A 16,281-nucleotide genomic window follows, 5' to 3' on the forward strand; every position below is an offset into this window, starting at 1 on the left:
AATCTGGCCTCAGATACTTGACACTTACTAGCTGTGTGACCTTGGGCAAGTCACTTAATCCTCACTGGCCTGCAAAAAAAAAATGTACATTTATATAGTACTATATGATTTCTCATTTGATCTTCACAATAACCTTGTGAAGTTAGGGGGTATTAGCCCAATTTTACAGGTGAGGAAACTGAGGCACAGAGAGCTTAAGTGACTAACCCAGAGTTACACAGCTAGTGGAAGGATTCAACTCAGATCCAAGTCCTGTGCTTTATTCATTACAACAGCCTAAGTGCTAGGCTTTGGATTCCCAAAGGATAGTTTCAACAATTAAAAAATGGGATCTAGGCTGAGCATACTGCATTAGTGAGCAGTGAGTAGTTAACAGCTCTCTGGGGATACTGCTTTGGCTCTCTGACTGAAAGAGTTGGCATAATGTATAATTGAGTAAAGAGTGCCTTACAAGCCCTAGATCCATGACCAAAACCCTTCAAGCTCCTTCATTATTTGTCCTCTTTCTCTCATTCAATTATCAAGCTATGTGGGACTGGTACAAATGTGAACTTACTTTTGAAGACTGTTTCCATCTCTCTGGAGTTTCTTTCCTGAAGTCTTGGATCACCTTGGCCAGTCTGTACTAAACATACATTGCTCACCACCAATAACCCAAAACCCACTAGTGATGACAGTCTACTTATTTATTTATTTATTTATTTATCTATTGCAGGGTAATGAGGGTTAAGTGACTTGCCCAGGGTCACACAGCTAGTAAGTGTTAAGTGTCTGAGGTTGGATTTGAACTCAGGTCCTCCTGAATCCAGGGCTGGAGCTTTATCCACTTTGCCCCCAGCCTCCCCCCCCCCCACCCCCCCCACCCCTGCAGCCTATTTATTTTCTAAGCTAGAGCCACAGTCCAAATTCAGATCACAAAGAGCAGTGAAAGTCATCCTCTGTCTCCAGGGAGGCCTTGAAACTGTACACAAGATCCCTTATAACAAAACAAACAGGGTTCCCTCAAGTGTTATAGTATAAGATGAAAGGGAGCTGAGTTATGCAGCAGAAGAGTCTGAAGTGTTGACAGAAAGATCTCTGAGTCATTGTCACCTCCTGTTGTCCTGGTCTCTGTCATCATAGGAGGGGGAAGAGGAATCTCACTCCAAGTGGATCCTAAACTGTGGGGCTCAAACTTCAATTTCTAGAGCTCTTTTCAATTCAATAAATATTAAGTGCCTATTATCTGCCAGAAACTGTGCTAGCCACTGGAAATACAAAAAGAGGTAAAAGACAGTCCCTGCTCTCAAGGAGCTTGAGGTGGGATGGAATTAGGGTCCAATTGATCATGAGTCATCCCGAAAGAATTACAAGACTCGGTGACTCAGTTTCCCAAGTTTTATTGCAATACTGTGAGTGAACACAGGGAGAGAACCAGAAAAGTGGAAAGGTATCTCTCAAATAAAGAAAGAAAAGATAGCTTTATTTATAGTATGGATAAATTGATATCAGTCTCATTATAATAATCTCCACCTTGTGGAGGTACAGGGGAGGGCTTATCCTAATTTTGGAGTTCCTGGGGGTCCTAGGCCAACCCCCGAGGCAGGTACCTTTTTCTGTGGAGGTGTGTTTTGGGGGTTTACATGTCATAAGGTGAATCTGGGGATAAATTTGGCCTTTTCTGTGCATGTGTCTTTCTGATTCCTATGGCTAGTTTCAAAACATCTTCATTTTTCATTTATTTCTAGTTTAAATTTCTATAGCCTGTCATTTTTTTCATTGTTATATGACCTCACCCTTAATGGTCCCATTATGGGTACTGATTTCTGTGGGTACAAGAACCTAGCATCCTGACTTGTAAGTTATTCATTAACTGGGGTCTGAATCCCTTTTAGAGCTCATATGTGAATTAGAGCTTGGGTCTTAGGTTTTCCTGTTAACCCCCTTTTTGCCTCCTACATCAAGTTTATAATCTAATGGGGAGACAACGTGCAAACAAATATATACAAAGTTAGCTATATACCAGAGAAATGGAAATAATTAATAGAGTGAAGGCACTGAAATTAAGAAGGGTAGGTAAAGGCTTCCTCTAAGAGGTGAGATTTTAGTTGGAACTTAAAAGGGCCCCTTGTGAATAGAGTTACACTCTGGTTAGAGAGAAAGGCAGCATCAAGAGATGAGTCCACCCCAATCTCACCCTCATCCACTTATGAAAGAGAAAAATAATACACCACTCTTGCTCAAATTCCCTTCTTTATCAATCAAGTCTAGAATGGTAAATACCATTTCTCTACCTACTTATTCTGCCTTGCCAGAGCTGGGCACAAGATGTAGAGGAATGGAGAAGTAAATATTGAGATCACGGGATTGATCAATTGATAAATAATCGTTTCCTTTTGAAAATGAGATGGTGGGAACATGTGAGCTCTAAGGTTCTTCCCTTACCTGACACTCCTATATTCTAAGGTCTCTCTTTCACAGATTGAAAAGTGGACTCTGATATTAGGTAACATGCCCGGGATCACACAAACACTAAGTGTTAATAGGACTAGTGTCCCTTCTGATTCCAAGACCCAGTGCTCTTTCCATTGCACCAAGCTACATAAAGGTTGGGGGGGGGGGGGGAGTGAGGTGGAAGTTCTAACTTTCTTCTCCCAGGTTCATGCTCTAAGGACCCTCCTGACAGTTCCTTTTCCCGAGGTCCCTCCTGAGCTGACATTCTGTTATACTTATTGAACACTGTAGGGGACACAAAATAAATCTAAGGCATTAACAATCCCTGGCATCAAAGAACAAATAGTTCCAGCTTCCCAGGTTCCAAAAAGACGGTCTTTCTGGGGAGGGAGCAATGGCGTCCTACTCTACCACCTGTGCGATCTTGGGCCTCAGTCTCTATAGCTGTCACATGAGCAGGGGGGTTAGGGGTAGGCGGGGTTCGGCGGGGTTCTACATCTGTAACATGAAGGGGGTTCCACTTTCCTGGGATCCCTTCCAATCTGAATACATGATCCTATCTATGAATTTGCTCAAATCAGAAAGAGGGTGGGAGGTTCCTGGGCTCTGGAACTTAGAGGCCGAGTGTCTTGGATCATCAGGGGTTCCTTCTGTCCTCACCAGTCCGGGGAGTCTACGCCCACCTAAGCTCCACAGAAAGCAGGTGATGACTCACTAAAGTCCCGCCCCGCCCGGATGCCCGGCTCCGCCCAGCCCCGCCCCAGAACCAAAAGCCTCATCTGGCTAGAATTCCAAAACGGAAGCTGAGCGCCACAGGGTCAGCTGGGACTCTGAGAGCGCATGCGTCCAGACCCAGCCTAGGTAGCGTAGGGCAGGATGTCTTAAAACGTTTTCACTCGGGACCCTTTTTCGCCCGAGAAATTTTTACGGGACCTGGTATATAAGTATATAAAATGGGTATACGTAACCTGTTACTGTTGACAAATTTTTCGGGACCCTATATTCAGTTACGCGATCTCATATAGGGCCACGATCCACAGTTTTAAGAAGCTAGGGAGTAGAGAAACCCTCGCTTCTCCGCCTCCGACCCCCCCTCCCCCGCCACGCCGTCCTATAAATGAACAGTAAACCCCACTTTGAGAGAGAAGGATTCTTGACTTATCACCCAAAGCACTGATTCCCGTTCCCGACCCGTCACAGCCGTAGCGCCTTGTCTCCAGCGCCCCCTGTGGCTGCTGTGAGGAATGCCAGGCACTGGTGCTGGGGGTGGGGTGGGGGGGGGGGTGCTACCAGCTTTGCTGCAATCTATCTTGCCTTTCGCATTTCCAAACACAGTACATCGCAACTATGCCCCTCTCCTGGCATCATGTGCCTTGGCGTGTGAGAGGCGTGGCCTACTTTTTGGAGTGAAGAGACGGGGAACGCTGTGAAGGAAAGAGAACAGGGACAGTGGAAAGGGAGGGTTAAAGCATGATAGGATTGAGAAGATAAGGCTTCTCTGCCCATCCTGGGAAGAGTCCTTCCTATGGAGTGGACTGAAGCAGGGGCAGGAGTATGCATACCTAAGGATGTACCTCGGCTTGGGTACCTGGGATAGAGTCCCAGCAGTCTCTTCTCTGTTCCTCAGGAATTCTGTGGCGGTCAAAACCTTCCTATCCTATTAGGATATCTTTTTTCCTAAAGGGGATGGAAACCTTTCTTCGTCCACCATTAAATTCTCTTGACTTGGAATTACAGTGTCTAACCAGCCACTCTAGGCCCCACATCTGACCTCTGGCACCCTCTCCTTGAGACCCTCAGTTAGAATAAATGGCCAGGGACGTTTTTAGCACCATAGCCTAATCTGGTAATGGAATGAAGAGCCCTTAGTTCTTACTTTCACATTTTTCTTCATCTGTCAAAAATGTGTAGAAAAGTACTGAGAGAAGGCAATTATATAACTGGGAATCATCTTTGCAGAAAGTTTCCTTGATAAAGGTCTGATATCCAAGATATACAAAGAACTGATTCAAATTTATAAGAACCATTCTCCAATAGGTAAATGGTCAAAGGAGATGTACAAGTAGTTCTCAAAAAAGCAAGCTATTAAGAACCATATGAAAGTGCTCAAAATCACTAAATAAGAGAAATGCAAATTAATACAACCCTGAGGTTCTATCTTATACCCATTAGATTGGCAAAAATGACAAAAAAGGAAAATAATTGTTGGAGAATCTGTCAGTGGACCAGAACACTGACACGCTGATGATGGAACTGTGAAATAGTCCAAGTACTGTGGAAAGCAATTTGGAATTATATCCCCAAAGTCATGAAACCATACATATAATTTGATTCAGCAAAACCACTACTGGACTCATACCCCAAATTGATAAAAGACAGAGAGAAAGGATCCAAATGCACAAAAATATTTACTGCAACATTTTTGTTGTTGTTTGTAGTAGCAAGAATTAGGAACTAAAGTAAGTACCTGTCAATTGGGGAATGACTGAATAAATTATAGTGTTTGAACACAAATATACCATAAGAAATTATGAAAAGGGGGCAGCTAGTTGGCACAGTGGATAAAGCACCAGCCTTGGATTCAGGAGGACCTTAGTTCAAATCCAGCCTCACTGAAAGTGTGGCAAAGAAGCCTGGTTGGTGTATAGTCAAGAATAGTCAAGAGAGGAAAGGCTCAGCAGAGTCAGATGAAAGAGAACAGAGCAGCCAGCCGTAAGGCCCTTCTGCTCCCACCAAGGCAGGAATCACAATCTCCCTTGGAGAGGGATGACACTAGCTGTGTGACCCTGGCCAAGTCACTTAACACTCATTTCCTGAAAGAAAGAATTATGAAAAGGATGGATTCAGAAAAACTGAGAAAACTTGTATGAACTGACACAGAGTGAAGTAAGCAGAAACCTAGAGAATAATTTTTGTATTGCCTACCACATTGTAAAGGAACATTACTTTGAAAGATTTCAGAACTCTTATGCATGCTCTAAATGATTACCAATTCAGGCTGATGAAGAAGCATAATTCTCACCTCTTGGCAGAAAGGTAATAAATAGGTACAGAATGAGACATATTTTGAAGTATAGCCAATATAATATAAATTTATGGGCGGCTAGGTGGCACAGTGGATAAAGCACCAGCCCTGGATTCAGGAGGACCTGAGTTCAAATCCAGCCTCAGACATTTGACACTTACTAGCTGTGTGACCCTGGGCAAGTCACTTAATCCTTCTTGCCCCCAAAACGATATAATATAAATTTATTTTATTTGACCATCCTTATTTGCTAAAATGGTGGGCTTTTATTTGGGGAGGGTATTATGGGGACAGAATGGGAAGGAGTAAAAGTGATGCTATAGCATATGTTCTGGGGCTCATGCTTCCAATTCTCACTCATAGTGGCAAGTCAGGTTCACAAAAAGCTCCTTCTATGTCTCTCATCAGGGTGTTAGGGGTTATGTAATTTGTTTCTCCCTTATTACTTATAAGAATTTATCTTTGCTACTAAAGTTCTGAATTTTGATGACTACATTTCTAAATATTTTAAGCTTGAGGTTCGTCTCTGATGAAGGTCTATGGATGTGCTTTAATTTCTGTTGGCAAAATTTCTGGGCTATTTTCTTGTATGAATTATTGTAATATTATATTTAGAGTCTTTGTTTATTTATGATTTTGTTTTTTGTTTTTTTAGTGAGGCAATTGGGGTTAAGTGACTTACCCAGGGTCACACAGCTATTAAGTGTTAAGTGTCTGAGGCTGGATTTGAACTCAGGTACTCCTGACTCCAGGGCTGGTGCTCTATCCACTGAGCCACCTAGCTGCCCCTATTCGTGTTTTAATTATTCTTAGATTGTCTTGTACATTGTAGGGCTAAGTCCTCTAGCTCTGATGCTCTGATTTGGTGGGGTTTTAAATCTTCTAGTTGTACAATTTGCAATTTTGTTTTCTTATTTTATCTTTGCATTTTTGTCTTCCATATGAACTGTTCCTCAGAGTTTTATTAAGATTTTTAATTTAGATTTTCTACCTACCAAGCTATGAATTCTCAAGCTTATCTTTTTGTTATTTAAATTATTTTATATACATGTATATTAAAGTACTACCCTTCCATAGGGAGCAATTTGGTGTTAAAAGGGGAAGGATAAAAAAGTGGAACATAAAGAAAAAAAGTAAACGAACAAAGGATTTAAGTGGCAAAAGGTATTGTGTCTTTTAGGATTAATTGTTTAAGGAAGGAAAAGAACTTTGGTTTAATAAAAACTACTAAAATCAGAATGTAAAACATAGTTTTCAGGTGGGTTGCAAGCATTTTGGAGCAGAAATCCCCCCAAACCCACATCAAACTGTGGCATAAATATAAAGTCTTAAATCACCTTGTAAAACATTTAGGGTGATGCCTCTTTTGTATGTGAATAATTTTATGGTTTACTGGGACAGAGAAAGTATCTTTATTTTTTAAAAGACTGATAATGTGAGTATATAAACATAGTTTTGAGACACATAGACTGTGGAAGAGGACGACTTTGAGAACTGGCAAATGATGGCACTAACAAAGCATTGTGGTCTCTAGGCTCATTTGCATGTAATTGTTTTAAGAATTAATTGGGGAAAACTAACAAAAGGAAAAAAGATATAAATGGAGACTATGTGAAGATTAGACAAAGGCTGTTTATTTTATAGGGGTGAGTTTTTACTACATAAGTGACAGGTTAGTTACTGAATTAATACCTGGGGGTACTAATTTAGTCCACTGAAAGTGTGGCAAAGAAGCCTGGTTGGTGTATAGTCAAGAATAGTCAGGAAAGGAAAAGCTCAGCAGAGTCAGATGAGAGAGAACAGAGCAGCCAGCCATAAGGCCCTTCTGCTCCCACCAAGGCAGAAATCACAGTCTCCGGAGAGGGATGGACAAGATTCCAGAGGGAGAATGCTATGCCTTCCATGAACTGCATTTAGACAATCCATGTGGATATACATAAACTACGTGGGTAGCGCATGCCTTGTAGAATGGTGGAACTAGAAGGGACCTTAGGAGGCACTTGGTACAGTGGAAGGAGCATTGGCTCTGAGTGTTCTTGCTGGGGCAAGAGGGAACTTCAGAAGAAGTCGTACCAGAACAAGAGAATAATATATGGCAAAACCTGTTGGGAGCAATTAGTACCCCAATAGGAAGTTGACAAAAAGCTAAGAGCAGCACCAAGACTCAGTTTACCATACATTCTGAGCATATGTAACCCGTGGCCTTACATTTTAGGATAACACAGATTTTATTCAGTCTTGGGGACTTCTCCAAAAATATAATATTTCTTTGACTTGTTTTGCTATTACCCAAAGCTCCCTCTGGGAAATCTCCAAATATAGCTAAAATATAGATCATATATAGGTTTTTACAGACGTGGATAAAGGGGTTCCTAGGTCCTATTCAATCACTCAAGGTAATAATGCATTTACTGGATATAGAACAACCTTTATTTTACCTGACATAAAATGCATAAAGGATTTGCATTAGCCTCTAAGTGATTAACACAATTCTCCTCTTTCTATTGAGTCCAACTTTGGCCCAGCATCTTATGTAGCCCCTTAGATTCATTAACATTGTGGTTTGGACTCCCTCTGGAAGGGAAAATAAACTTGGAGTTACTAGAGGGGAAACCCTTTCAGATAGGATTTACATTGACCAAATAACTCATGGTAATGGCAAAGTCCAGATCTTTAGCACCTCTGTTTTGGAACTACATCCATCCAAAGAAGAGAGTGCTGCCCAGAAACTCCCTCTTCTCTTGATAAAAGTCTGGATCTTGAATGTTCAAATTTAGGGTTGCTACTGAGGCAACCCTAAAGCTGGCACTGCTTAGGAACTCCCTTTCTTTTTCCTGGAATCTGGGAATCCTGGAATTCAGGAATTTCCACTATTTGACTGTGTTTTCTAGGGCCTTGCACTGAACATGTATATATTGTTGCCTCTCCAGGGTTATGTTCAGGCACTCAGAGTCCAGGAACTTGCACTTGTGCTACTTTATCACTGCCCCTGGTTGCTGCTGTTTGTGGACTAGTGGTGGAGTGTCAACCATTCCCTTTGGGGCTATGCCCCCAATAGGCCAAAATCTGCTCTCAGGTCTCTCATTGGTCTGGATATCTCAGAAAAGTGAAAGAAAAGGAGCAAAGGATTTACTCCCTTCTCTTAATAGGTCCAGTGCAAAGGGGTGGCTTTGACTCACAAGAGACTGAGAGCCAACCAATTTATCCACAATTGAGATACAATCAAAGTCTCAATCAAAGCCTTATCACCCTGTAAACTTGTCAAGCTGATCAGGAAGCTTCTCTGACCAATCTTCTAACACAAGTTTTTTTGTGTGTTTTGTTTTGTTTTGTTTTGGTTGGTTGTTTTTAGGTTTACCAGGTAGGGGTATAGAAAGCAAGAGAAGTGAAAAAATCCTTCAAAGTGAACCACTGTGGGGCAGCTAAGTGGTACAGTAGATAAAGCACCAGCCCTGGATTCAGGAGGACCCGAGTTCAAATCTGGCCTCAGACACTTGACACTTACTAGCTGTGTGACCCTGGGCAAGTCACTTAATCCTCATTGCCCCACAAAAACAAAGTAAACCCCTGTCCTCAGTACCATGGGAGCTTGAATAACTGTATTTCTTTGTAGCAATATTGAATACTGGGCTACTTCCCCTTGCAAGTACTAAGGCTGACTATGCATAATGTGTATGTTATGGATGTATATTGAATTTTGAGGATGGACTGAAGAAATGGCTGCAGTTGTAAGGAGATCGGTACTCTGAAATTAATAAATAACTTCACAAAGCCCAGTTGGTTTGGAGGATAAAGGCATCATTGAAGAAAAACTCCATAGATAACTTTGACATTATTAGATAGGTGAGTACTCTTGGTTAAGATGCTCAAGAGAGAGGATAATGCAGATGCTATTCTTTGTGAGCCTTCTTAGACACTGATTCTTTTTTTTTTTTTAATGAGGCAATTGGGGTTAAGTGACTTGCCCAGGGTCACACAGCTAGTAAGTGTGTGTTAAGTGTCTGAGGCCGGATTTGAACTGAGGTACTCCTGACTCCAGGGCAGGTGCTCTATCCACTGTACCACCTAGCTGCCCCGACACTGATTCTTAAAAAGAGGAATCTCCTTCCTAGGAAAATGTTAGATACAGTGAAATTATTCTATTGGGATAGGGCTCCTACAGTTTTGCTACCCACAGAATTTTAGAAAAGAATGATAGCACTGGGAGAGAATTTAGGACATAGAATTTACAAAAGAGAAAACTGAGACCCAGAGAGATGAAGTGATATGTAAGAACACAGAGCTAGTCCACTGACATAGCAGTCATTACAGTAGCTTAGTGAGATATTCTGTAGTTTCTTGCTTTGTTGAAATCAGAGGACTTTCCATGTTGTTTTCCATGCTGTGGCTAACCAAATAAAACATCTTCCATAGACCACACTCTCTCTCTCTCCTCTTATACCCTAGACAGCCATGCCCTTCACCTCAGTTCAGATGCAGTATGTCCCATACTCTCAATACTGATATCTGTCAATATTTAGATAGTGTAGAACTGTAATATAATGAAAACTTTTCCATTTCCCTTTTAGTCATAAGTTATATCTAATTTCTCAAGTTTTCTTTTTGAACCTTATCATTGCTTTGTATGCCTCCTTTGTCTTCAGCCTTGTATTTCCACTTTTCTTTTAAGCTCCTGATTAGTTGAATTCCCTTTAATACTACCCAGATGATATATCTGAAGGCCACAGTAAGGTGAAAATGAGGATGTAGGTGAATGATGATCAGTCTATGAATCAATGGCCAGTAAAAAAACTGATTTAGATAGGAAGTAAAAGGGATTTCTGGGGTGGAGCCAAGATGGCAGAGGAAAGGCAGTAAGCTCTTAGAACTCACGACACGATCACTCTGAAAAACCTCCTAATAATGCCATAGAACAATTCCTAGAGCAGCAGAACCTACAAAAGAATGGGCTGAGATTATTTTCCAGCCAAAGATGGCTTAGAAGGTTGGAAGGAGGGGGCTGCTGTGCTAGAGCGGGAGTGGAGTCCAACCCCACAGTGATGCTGATATAGATCCAGTCATAGGCAGTCCTTGCCAGAGAAAGAGACCCCCAGAGCCTCTGAATCAGCTGTATTGCCTGTGTCATCTGGAACTAAGCTCATAGTCTGGTGAGAAGGCTGAGTGTTTGGCGGGGGGAGATTACAGGGGTCTCTGCTGGTGCTGAGGTGGAACTTGGGTTTTTTTCGCCCCTTCTGGGAACCAGGAAGTAGGCTTGAGTGGTGGTGGCCCAGGTGGGGGAGGGGCGCAGGGTCATCTGAGCTAACAACCATAGCACACAAAGTTTTGCTTCCTGGTTAATTAGCAAGTTGGCCTGGGGTTATCTACAGACCAGGGAACAGGCCAGTCAAGTGAAGAACCTGCCCCTCCTTAAATCATACCATCTGGGACCCCCTGAAGCTTGGGATGGTTCAGCCTGGAAACAGTGTCCCACTTTAAGGAGTTAAAAGTCAAGTAAAAGATAGTGACAAGGGGGGCAGCTAGATGGTGCAATGGATAGAGCACCAGCCCCGGATTCAGGAGTACCTGAGTTCAAATCCAGTCCCAGACACTTAATACTTACTAGTTGTGTAACCCTGGGCAAGTCGCTTAACCCCAATTGCCTCACTAAAAAAAACAACAAAAAACAAACAAACAAAAAAACCCAAGATAGTGACAAGGAAGATAGAAGTGCACACTCAGAAGAGGATAGCAACATCAGGGCTCCTACATCCAAAGCTTCCAAGAAAAATATGAATTGGTCTCAGGCCATAGAGGCAATCAAAAAGGACTTTGAAGATAAAGTAAGAGAGGTAGAGGAAAAAATGGAAAGAGAAATGAGAGTGGTGAAGGAGGGTCATGAAAAAAAAGTTAACAGCAAGAAAAGCCAAATTGGCCAAATGTAAAAAGAGGTAAAAAAGTTCTCTGAAGAAAATCATTGCTTAAAAATTAGGATTGAGCAAATAGAAGTTAATGACTTTATGAGAAATCAAGACACGATAAAACAAATCCAAATGAATAAAAAAAAATAGAGGGCAATGTGAAATGTCTCCTTAGATAGAAAGTAAAAAAGCCAGTGTTGTACCCTGATCAAAATATGAATTGGAGTGGCCTTAAAATTAGAATTGAACTTTAAGGTTTCACCCAAAGGAAATCCATGGAATTATAGTCTGGGAAAAAAATAGCAGGGAGACAGAGAAGGTAAGAAGTTCATCAAGCATCACTGTCTTTTCACTGAAGGACTGGGACTATGAGTATGGAATATTACATACATAGTCACATATGGTCACTATGTATGTTGTTTTTGTTTAGTTATTTTTCTTTATTACATAAGAAGATTCACTGGGAGAGAGAGGGATGTTGAGGAAAAAGGTTCCATCCAGTAAGATTAATAAAGTGATTTTTTTTTAAGGAGTGGGAGGACAAACTAGACTGTAAGGTAGAATTAGAATTGGAATAACAATTATTCTATTAGGATAGAATGATGTGACAAAAGACTTGGTTGAGAAAATAGAGTGTGGGGTTGAAACAGTGTGGAAATACAGGAAAGGGGGAGTTTAAGAGAGACAAATAGGTTACTATCCATCAAGCACTATTTGAAGGACAGGATGACCCTGATTAGCTAAATGAAGATGGTTACTTGGCAAATATAATTCTTATAGTGATGAAGAGGAAACTCATAAAGCTTAATAATAGTATTAACAAAATTATTCCTAAAACCCTATCGAAAATCTTTTTATCTGATTCTCTAGCCACCAAGAAAACTTTTGATTCTGACTTCAGTTGCCCACCTGAGGAGAAAGTACATTGATTTAGTTTTCTTTGGTAATTCCAGTTAGATTTACAAAGATACATATTGGCATTATAGTTACCACACTAGAATTCTGTTAAGTTGGGTCAACACATTCCAACTTAATTACTGAGTTCCAGGATCTACAGAAGTGAAGCTGTGGATACTGGAGAAGAGGAAATGAACCCAAGACCTAAAAAAATTAATAAGACTTTTTCTTGCCTTTTCTTTGAGCCTTATGCATGGCCCCTTTTCTTGTTTGGAGAGTCTCATATGGGTGTGCAACTCACTAGCCAGATCAGAAGGCTGGTGGCAAAGTGCTTATAACTTTTGAGTAGGATTACATCAATAAAAATGTATCAAGTTCCTCTTTCTATTAGTGACATTGGTTTGTTTGGAAGGCAGGAGTGAACAATTTTCCCCCTCATTTGTCATTAAAAATTATATGAGGGGGGGCAGCTAGGTGGCGCAGTGGATAGAGCACTGGCCCTGGAGTCAGGAGTACCTGAGTTCAAATCCGGCCTCAGACACTTAACACTTACTAGCTGTGTGACCCTGGGCAAGTCACTTAACCCCAATTACCTCATAAAAAAAATTAAAAATTATATGAGGGGGGCAGCTAGATGGTGCAGTGGATAAAGCACTGGCCTTGGATTCAGGAAGACCTGAGTTCAAATCTGGCCTCAGACACTTGACACTTAACTAGCTGTGTGACCTTAGGCAAGTCACTTAACCCTCATTGCCCTGAAAAACAAATTATATGAGGTTTAAAAAAATTATATGAGGTTGAAAGAAAAATATATTAGAAAAATGAAAGGGAGAAAAGAAAGGAAAGAGAGATGTCTGGATGAGAAACTGAATAGATAAGTTGAAAGATGAAGAGATTGAGATGGATATAAAGCTGATATGATTTTAAATCTATAGACAAATATTCTACATCTGATCAAGAAAAATAATTATACTTGTCATTCATGAATTCACTACTTCAAAGCCTCTTGTGACAGGCTGTGTTCTCAAAGGTTATGACAGCAGAACACAAGCTGAGGCAACTAGATCCTACCAAGTTTGAAAGGTTTCAAAGGAAGGTTTGTTGACAATCTGTATGTCTGTCATCTAAAAACCAGTCTAATTAGGTGCAGAGAGGTTCATCATCTAAAAACTGGCCACTGGGTAATAATTTTTTAGATATGGTACCTCAGAAAGGCTGTCCACCAAAAGATAGGGAAGGGTGATCTGTATCGGGAAGGAGATATTGACATCTATGAAATCATCTTTTTCAGTATTGAACTAAATCAAGCAAGATAATGAATGTCAAAGTATTTTGAAAAGTAGACAAAAATTTTTAAAACTACTATATGACAATAATAGCTAACATTTATATAGCACTATAAGATTTGAAAAGCATTATATATATATATATATCATCTCATTTGAGATGTGAATAACAACAACAATAATAATATAAGTTGGGATAGAGACAGAGTAATAGAAATTAGATCTATATTAGACCAATAATTTCTGAAGCCTAAAAGCTTCTGACCTTATATTCTGTACCTACTGCATGTTTTTCTTCACTAAGTGGAAAATTATCAAATAACACTAACCAGATCCCAACTGCTCAGGGTTGTTGGGAAGGTTTTCTACTTACTCAAAGGTACCTTATATGGAAATCAAAGTTTGTTATACTAATGTAGATCTGAAGAGAGAGATATAGAGAGACAAAGATAGAGAAAAAGAGGAAGGAGCCAAGATGGCAGAGGAAAGGCAGTAACTTCACAGAGACAAAGAGGAAGAGACAGAAACAGAAGGGCAGAGACAGAGATACAGAGACAGACAAAGAGAAAAATACAAAACAGGAGAGATATGATGACCCACTCTCCCCTTCCCTCACCATTCTTCCCTCACCTTTTCCAACAACTTTCTTAGTGCCCCCTTCACCTCTTTGTTCCTCAGAGTGTAGATGAGGGGATTCACCATGGGTGTGACTACTGAATAAAACAGAGAGATGAATTTGCCCTGGTCTTGGGAACTATTCTTGGCTGGCAGTAGGTAGGCATAAATAGCTGAGCCATAAAAGAGGAATACTACTGTTAAATGAGAACCACAAGTATTGAAGGCCTTACGGCGGCCTTCAGCTGATTGAATCTTCAGAACAGCCCGGGCAATGTGACCATAGGAGATGAGGATGATGCTCAGGGGCACTGCAGTGAAGAAAGCACAGACACCATTGAGTACAGCTTCATTGAGGCTTGTGTCAACACAGGCCAACTTGATCAGAGCTGGTACTTCACAGAGGAAATTGTCAACTTCCTGGTGTCCACATAATGGGAGCTGCAGTGTGAATGTTGACTGAATTAGGGAGTTTCCCAGGCCTCCTAGCCAGGCCACAGCAGCTAGCTGCCAGCAAAGCCGAGGACTCATGATGATCATGTAATGCAGGGGCCGGCAAACAGCTACATAGCGATCAAATGCCATTACAAGCAACAGGATGCACTCGGTGGCACCTAGCCAGAGGAAGACATATAACTGGATTATACAGCCACCATAGCTGATAGTTTTGTTTGGTCCCCACAGATTCAATAGCATCTGAGGGACTGAGCTTGTGGTAAAGGCAAGGTCAAGGGTGGAGAGGTTACTGAGGAAAAAATACATGGGTGTGTGAAGCCGGGCATCCAGGCGTGATATTAGGATAATGGTCAAGTTGCCCACCAAGGTTAACAGGTAGGAGAACAGGATAACAACAAAAAAGATCATCTCCAGTTGGGGATGGTCAGAGACACCCATCAGGATGAAACCTTTGAAGGAGCTGTTGTTGTCTCCTCCCATCACTGGCCACCTTCTGTTGCCTAAGGAAGAGAGAGAGGTCACCATACTGAGAAAACTGTCAGGAGAGCAATAAGTGAGAGCTGCTAACTTCTGGACAAGGTTAATTTCCACAATACCAAGTCTTCAGGAAAGATAAGAATAAAAGAAAAGGAAGGAAAAAAGATAAGAAAGATTAAAGACTATTTCATGGGTCTTCTGGCTCCATGGCTATCTACTAGGTTGGTTCTGCCAGTCCCAGGTCTATCTTTCCTTTTACCTCTAAGAATCCCCAAATGAACAGGGAACTTTACCCCCACAAGAATAGCAACTATGAGGAAACTGAAACAGACAGAGGTTATGTGACCTGCCCAGGACCACAGAGCATACCTAGGAAAGACAGTCAGGATGGGGAGGGGACTCAAAACCATTCCGTATGAGGATTAGGTGAAAGAATTGGGAATATGTAGCTTGTAGTAGAGAAGACAGGAGCTAAGGTTGCTATGATAATTGTCTTTAAAATGTGGGAGGAGTATTAGCTGGAAAAATGATTTGACTTGTTTTATTTGGATCCAAAAGGCAAAACTAGAAAGTTATAGGGAGGTTGATTCAAGTTCAATTTACCGAAAAGCTTCCTGATAATTGGAGTTGTCCAAAAATGGAATAGAAATCTGTAAGCATACAGGGGAGGAAGAAGAGTATTGAGTGCCAACTTGCCATAGGTCTTCAAGTGGATCCTGGGTAACAATATCTTGCAAATATTGTAGAGAGGATTCTTGCTTTATTTATGGTAGATTGGTCTAGATGACATCTGAAGTCTCTTCTGTCAGAGGTTCAGAAATGGAACCATAGTTGCAAACTTAGAATGTTTGCCTAAGGTTCTCCTGTTGATGAAGAGAATGATAACTCTAAGCAAATACTCCAATTTGAAGGTTATTGTAGGGTTATTTGGGAAGGGAAAAGTAGCTGTGCACCTGAAGCTAGAGGGTACAGCTAACAATCATTCTTCAGGCCTATTTAGATGCATCGGGTGTTTGGGACTGGTATTGATCTCATTGAACTGGGAGTAGTGAAGGAAGAAGCATAGATGTAGAATTAGTGTTTATGGCTAGAGGTAGTTAGGTGGTGCAGTAGATAGAGTGCTGGACCTGGAGTCAGGAAGACCTGAGTTCAAATCAGACCTTAGACACTTACTAGTTCTATGATCCTGAGTAAG

At 41.1% G+C, this 16,281-nt stretch overlaps 1 protein-coding gene across 1 annotated transcript; it reads right to left on the bottom strand.

The window, feature by feature from the left end:
- Nucleotides 1-3,440: 3,440 nt before the first annotated feature.
- Nucleotides 3,441-15,089, bottom strand: LOC122752812 (olfactory receptor 15-like). Its single transcript, XM_043999738.1, has 5 exons — nt 14,169-15,089; nt 10,681-10,689; nt 7,404-7,497; nt 3,748-3,857; nt 3,441-3,665 (listed from the first exon to the last, which is right to left on the bottom strand). The coding sequence occupies exons 1-5, from the start codon at nt 15,087-15,089 to the stop codon at nt 3,441-3,443; spliced, it is 1,359 nt and encodes a 452-aa protein (XP_043855673.1).
- Nucleotides 15,090-16,281: the final 1,192 nt, after the last annotated feature.

The sequence above is a fragment of the Dromiciops gliroides genome, chromosome 1 (assembly GCF_019393635.1).
Source record: "Dromiciops gliroides isolate mDroGli1 chromosome 1, mDroGli1.pri, whole genome shotgun sequence".
In the NCBI taxonomy this organism is placed as follows: Eukaryota; Metazoa; Chordata; class Mammalia; order Microbiotheria; family Microbiotheriidae; genus Dromiciops; species Dromiciops gliroides.

Bases quoted from the DNA above. Each gene is read 5' to 3' on its own strand.
- LOC122752812 (XM_043999738.1), bottom strand. From the start codon at position 15,089: ATGGGAGGAGACAACAACAGCTCCTTCAAAGGTTTCATCCTGATGGGT. The intron at 3,858-7,403 runs GTAGTTTATGTA...TTTCCTTCACAG, and splicing joins ACAAGGCATGCGCTACCCAC to CGTTCCCCGTCTCTTCACTC. The intron at 3,666-3,747 runs GCAAGATAGATT...TCCTCACAGCAG, and splicing joins TGTGTTTGGAAATGCGAAAG to CCACAGGGGGCGCTGGAGAC.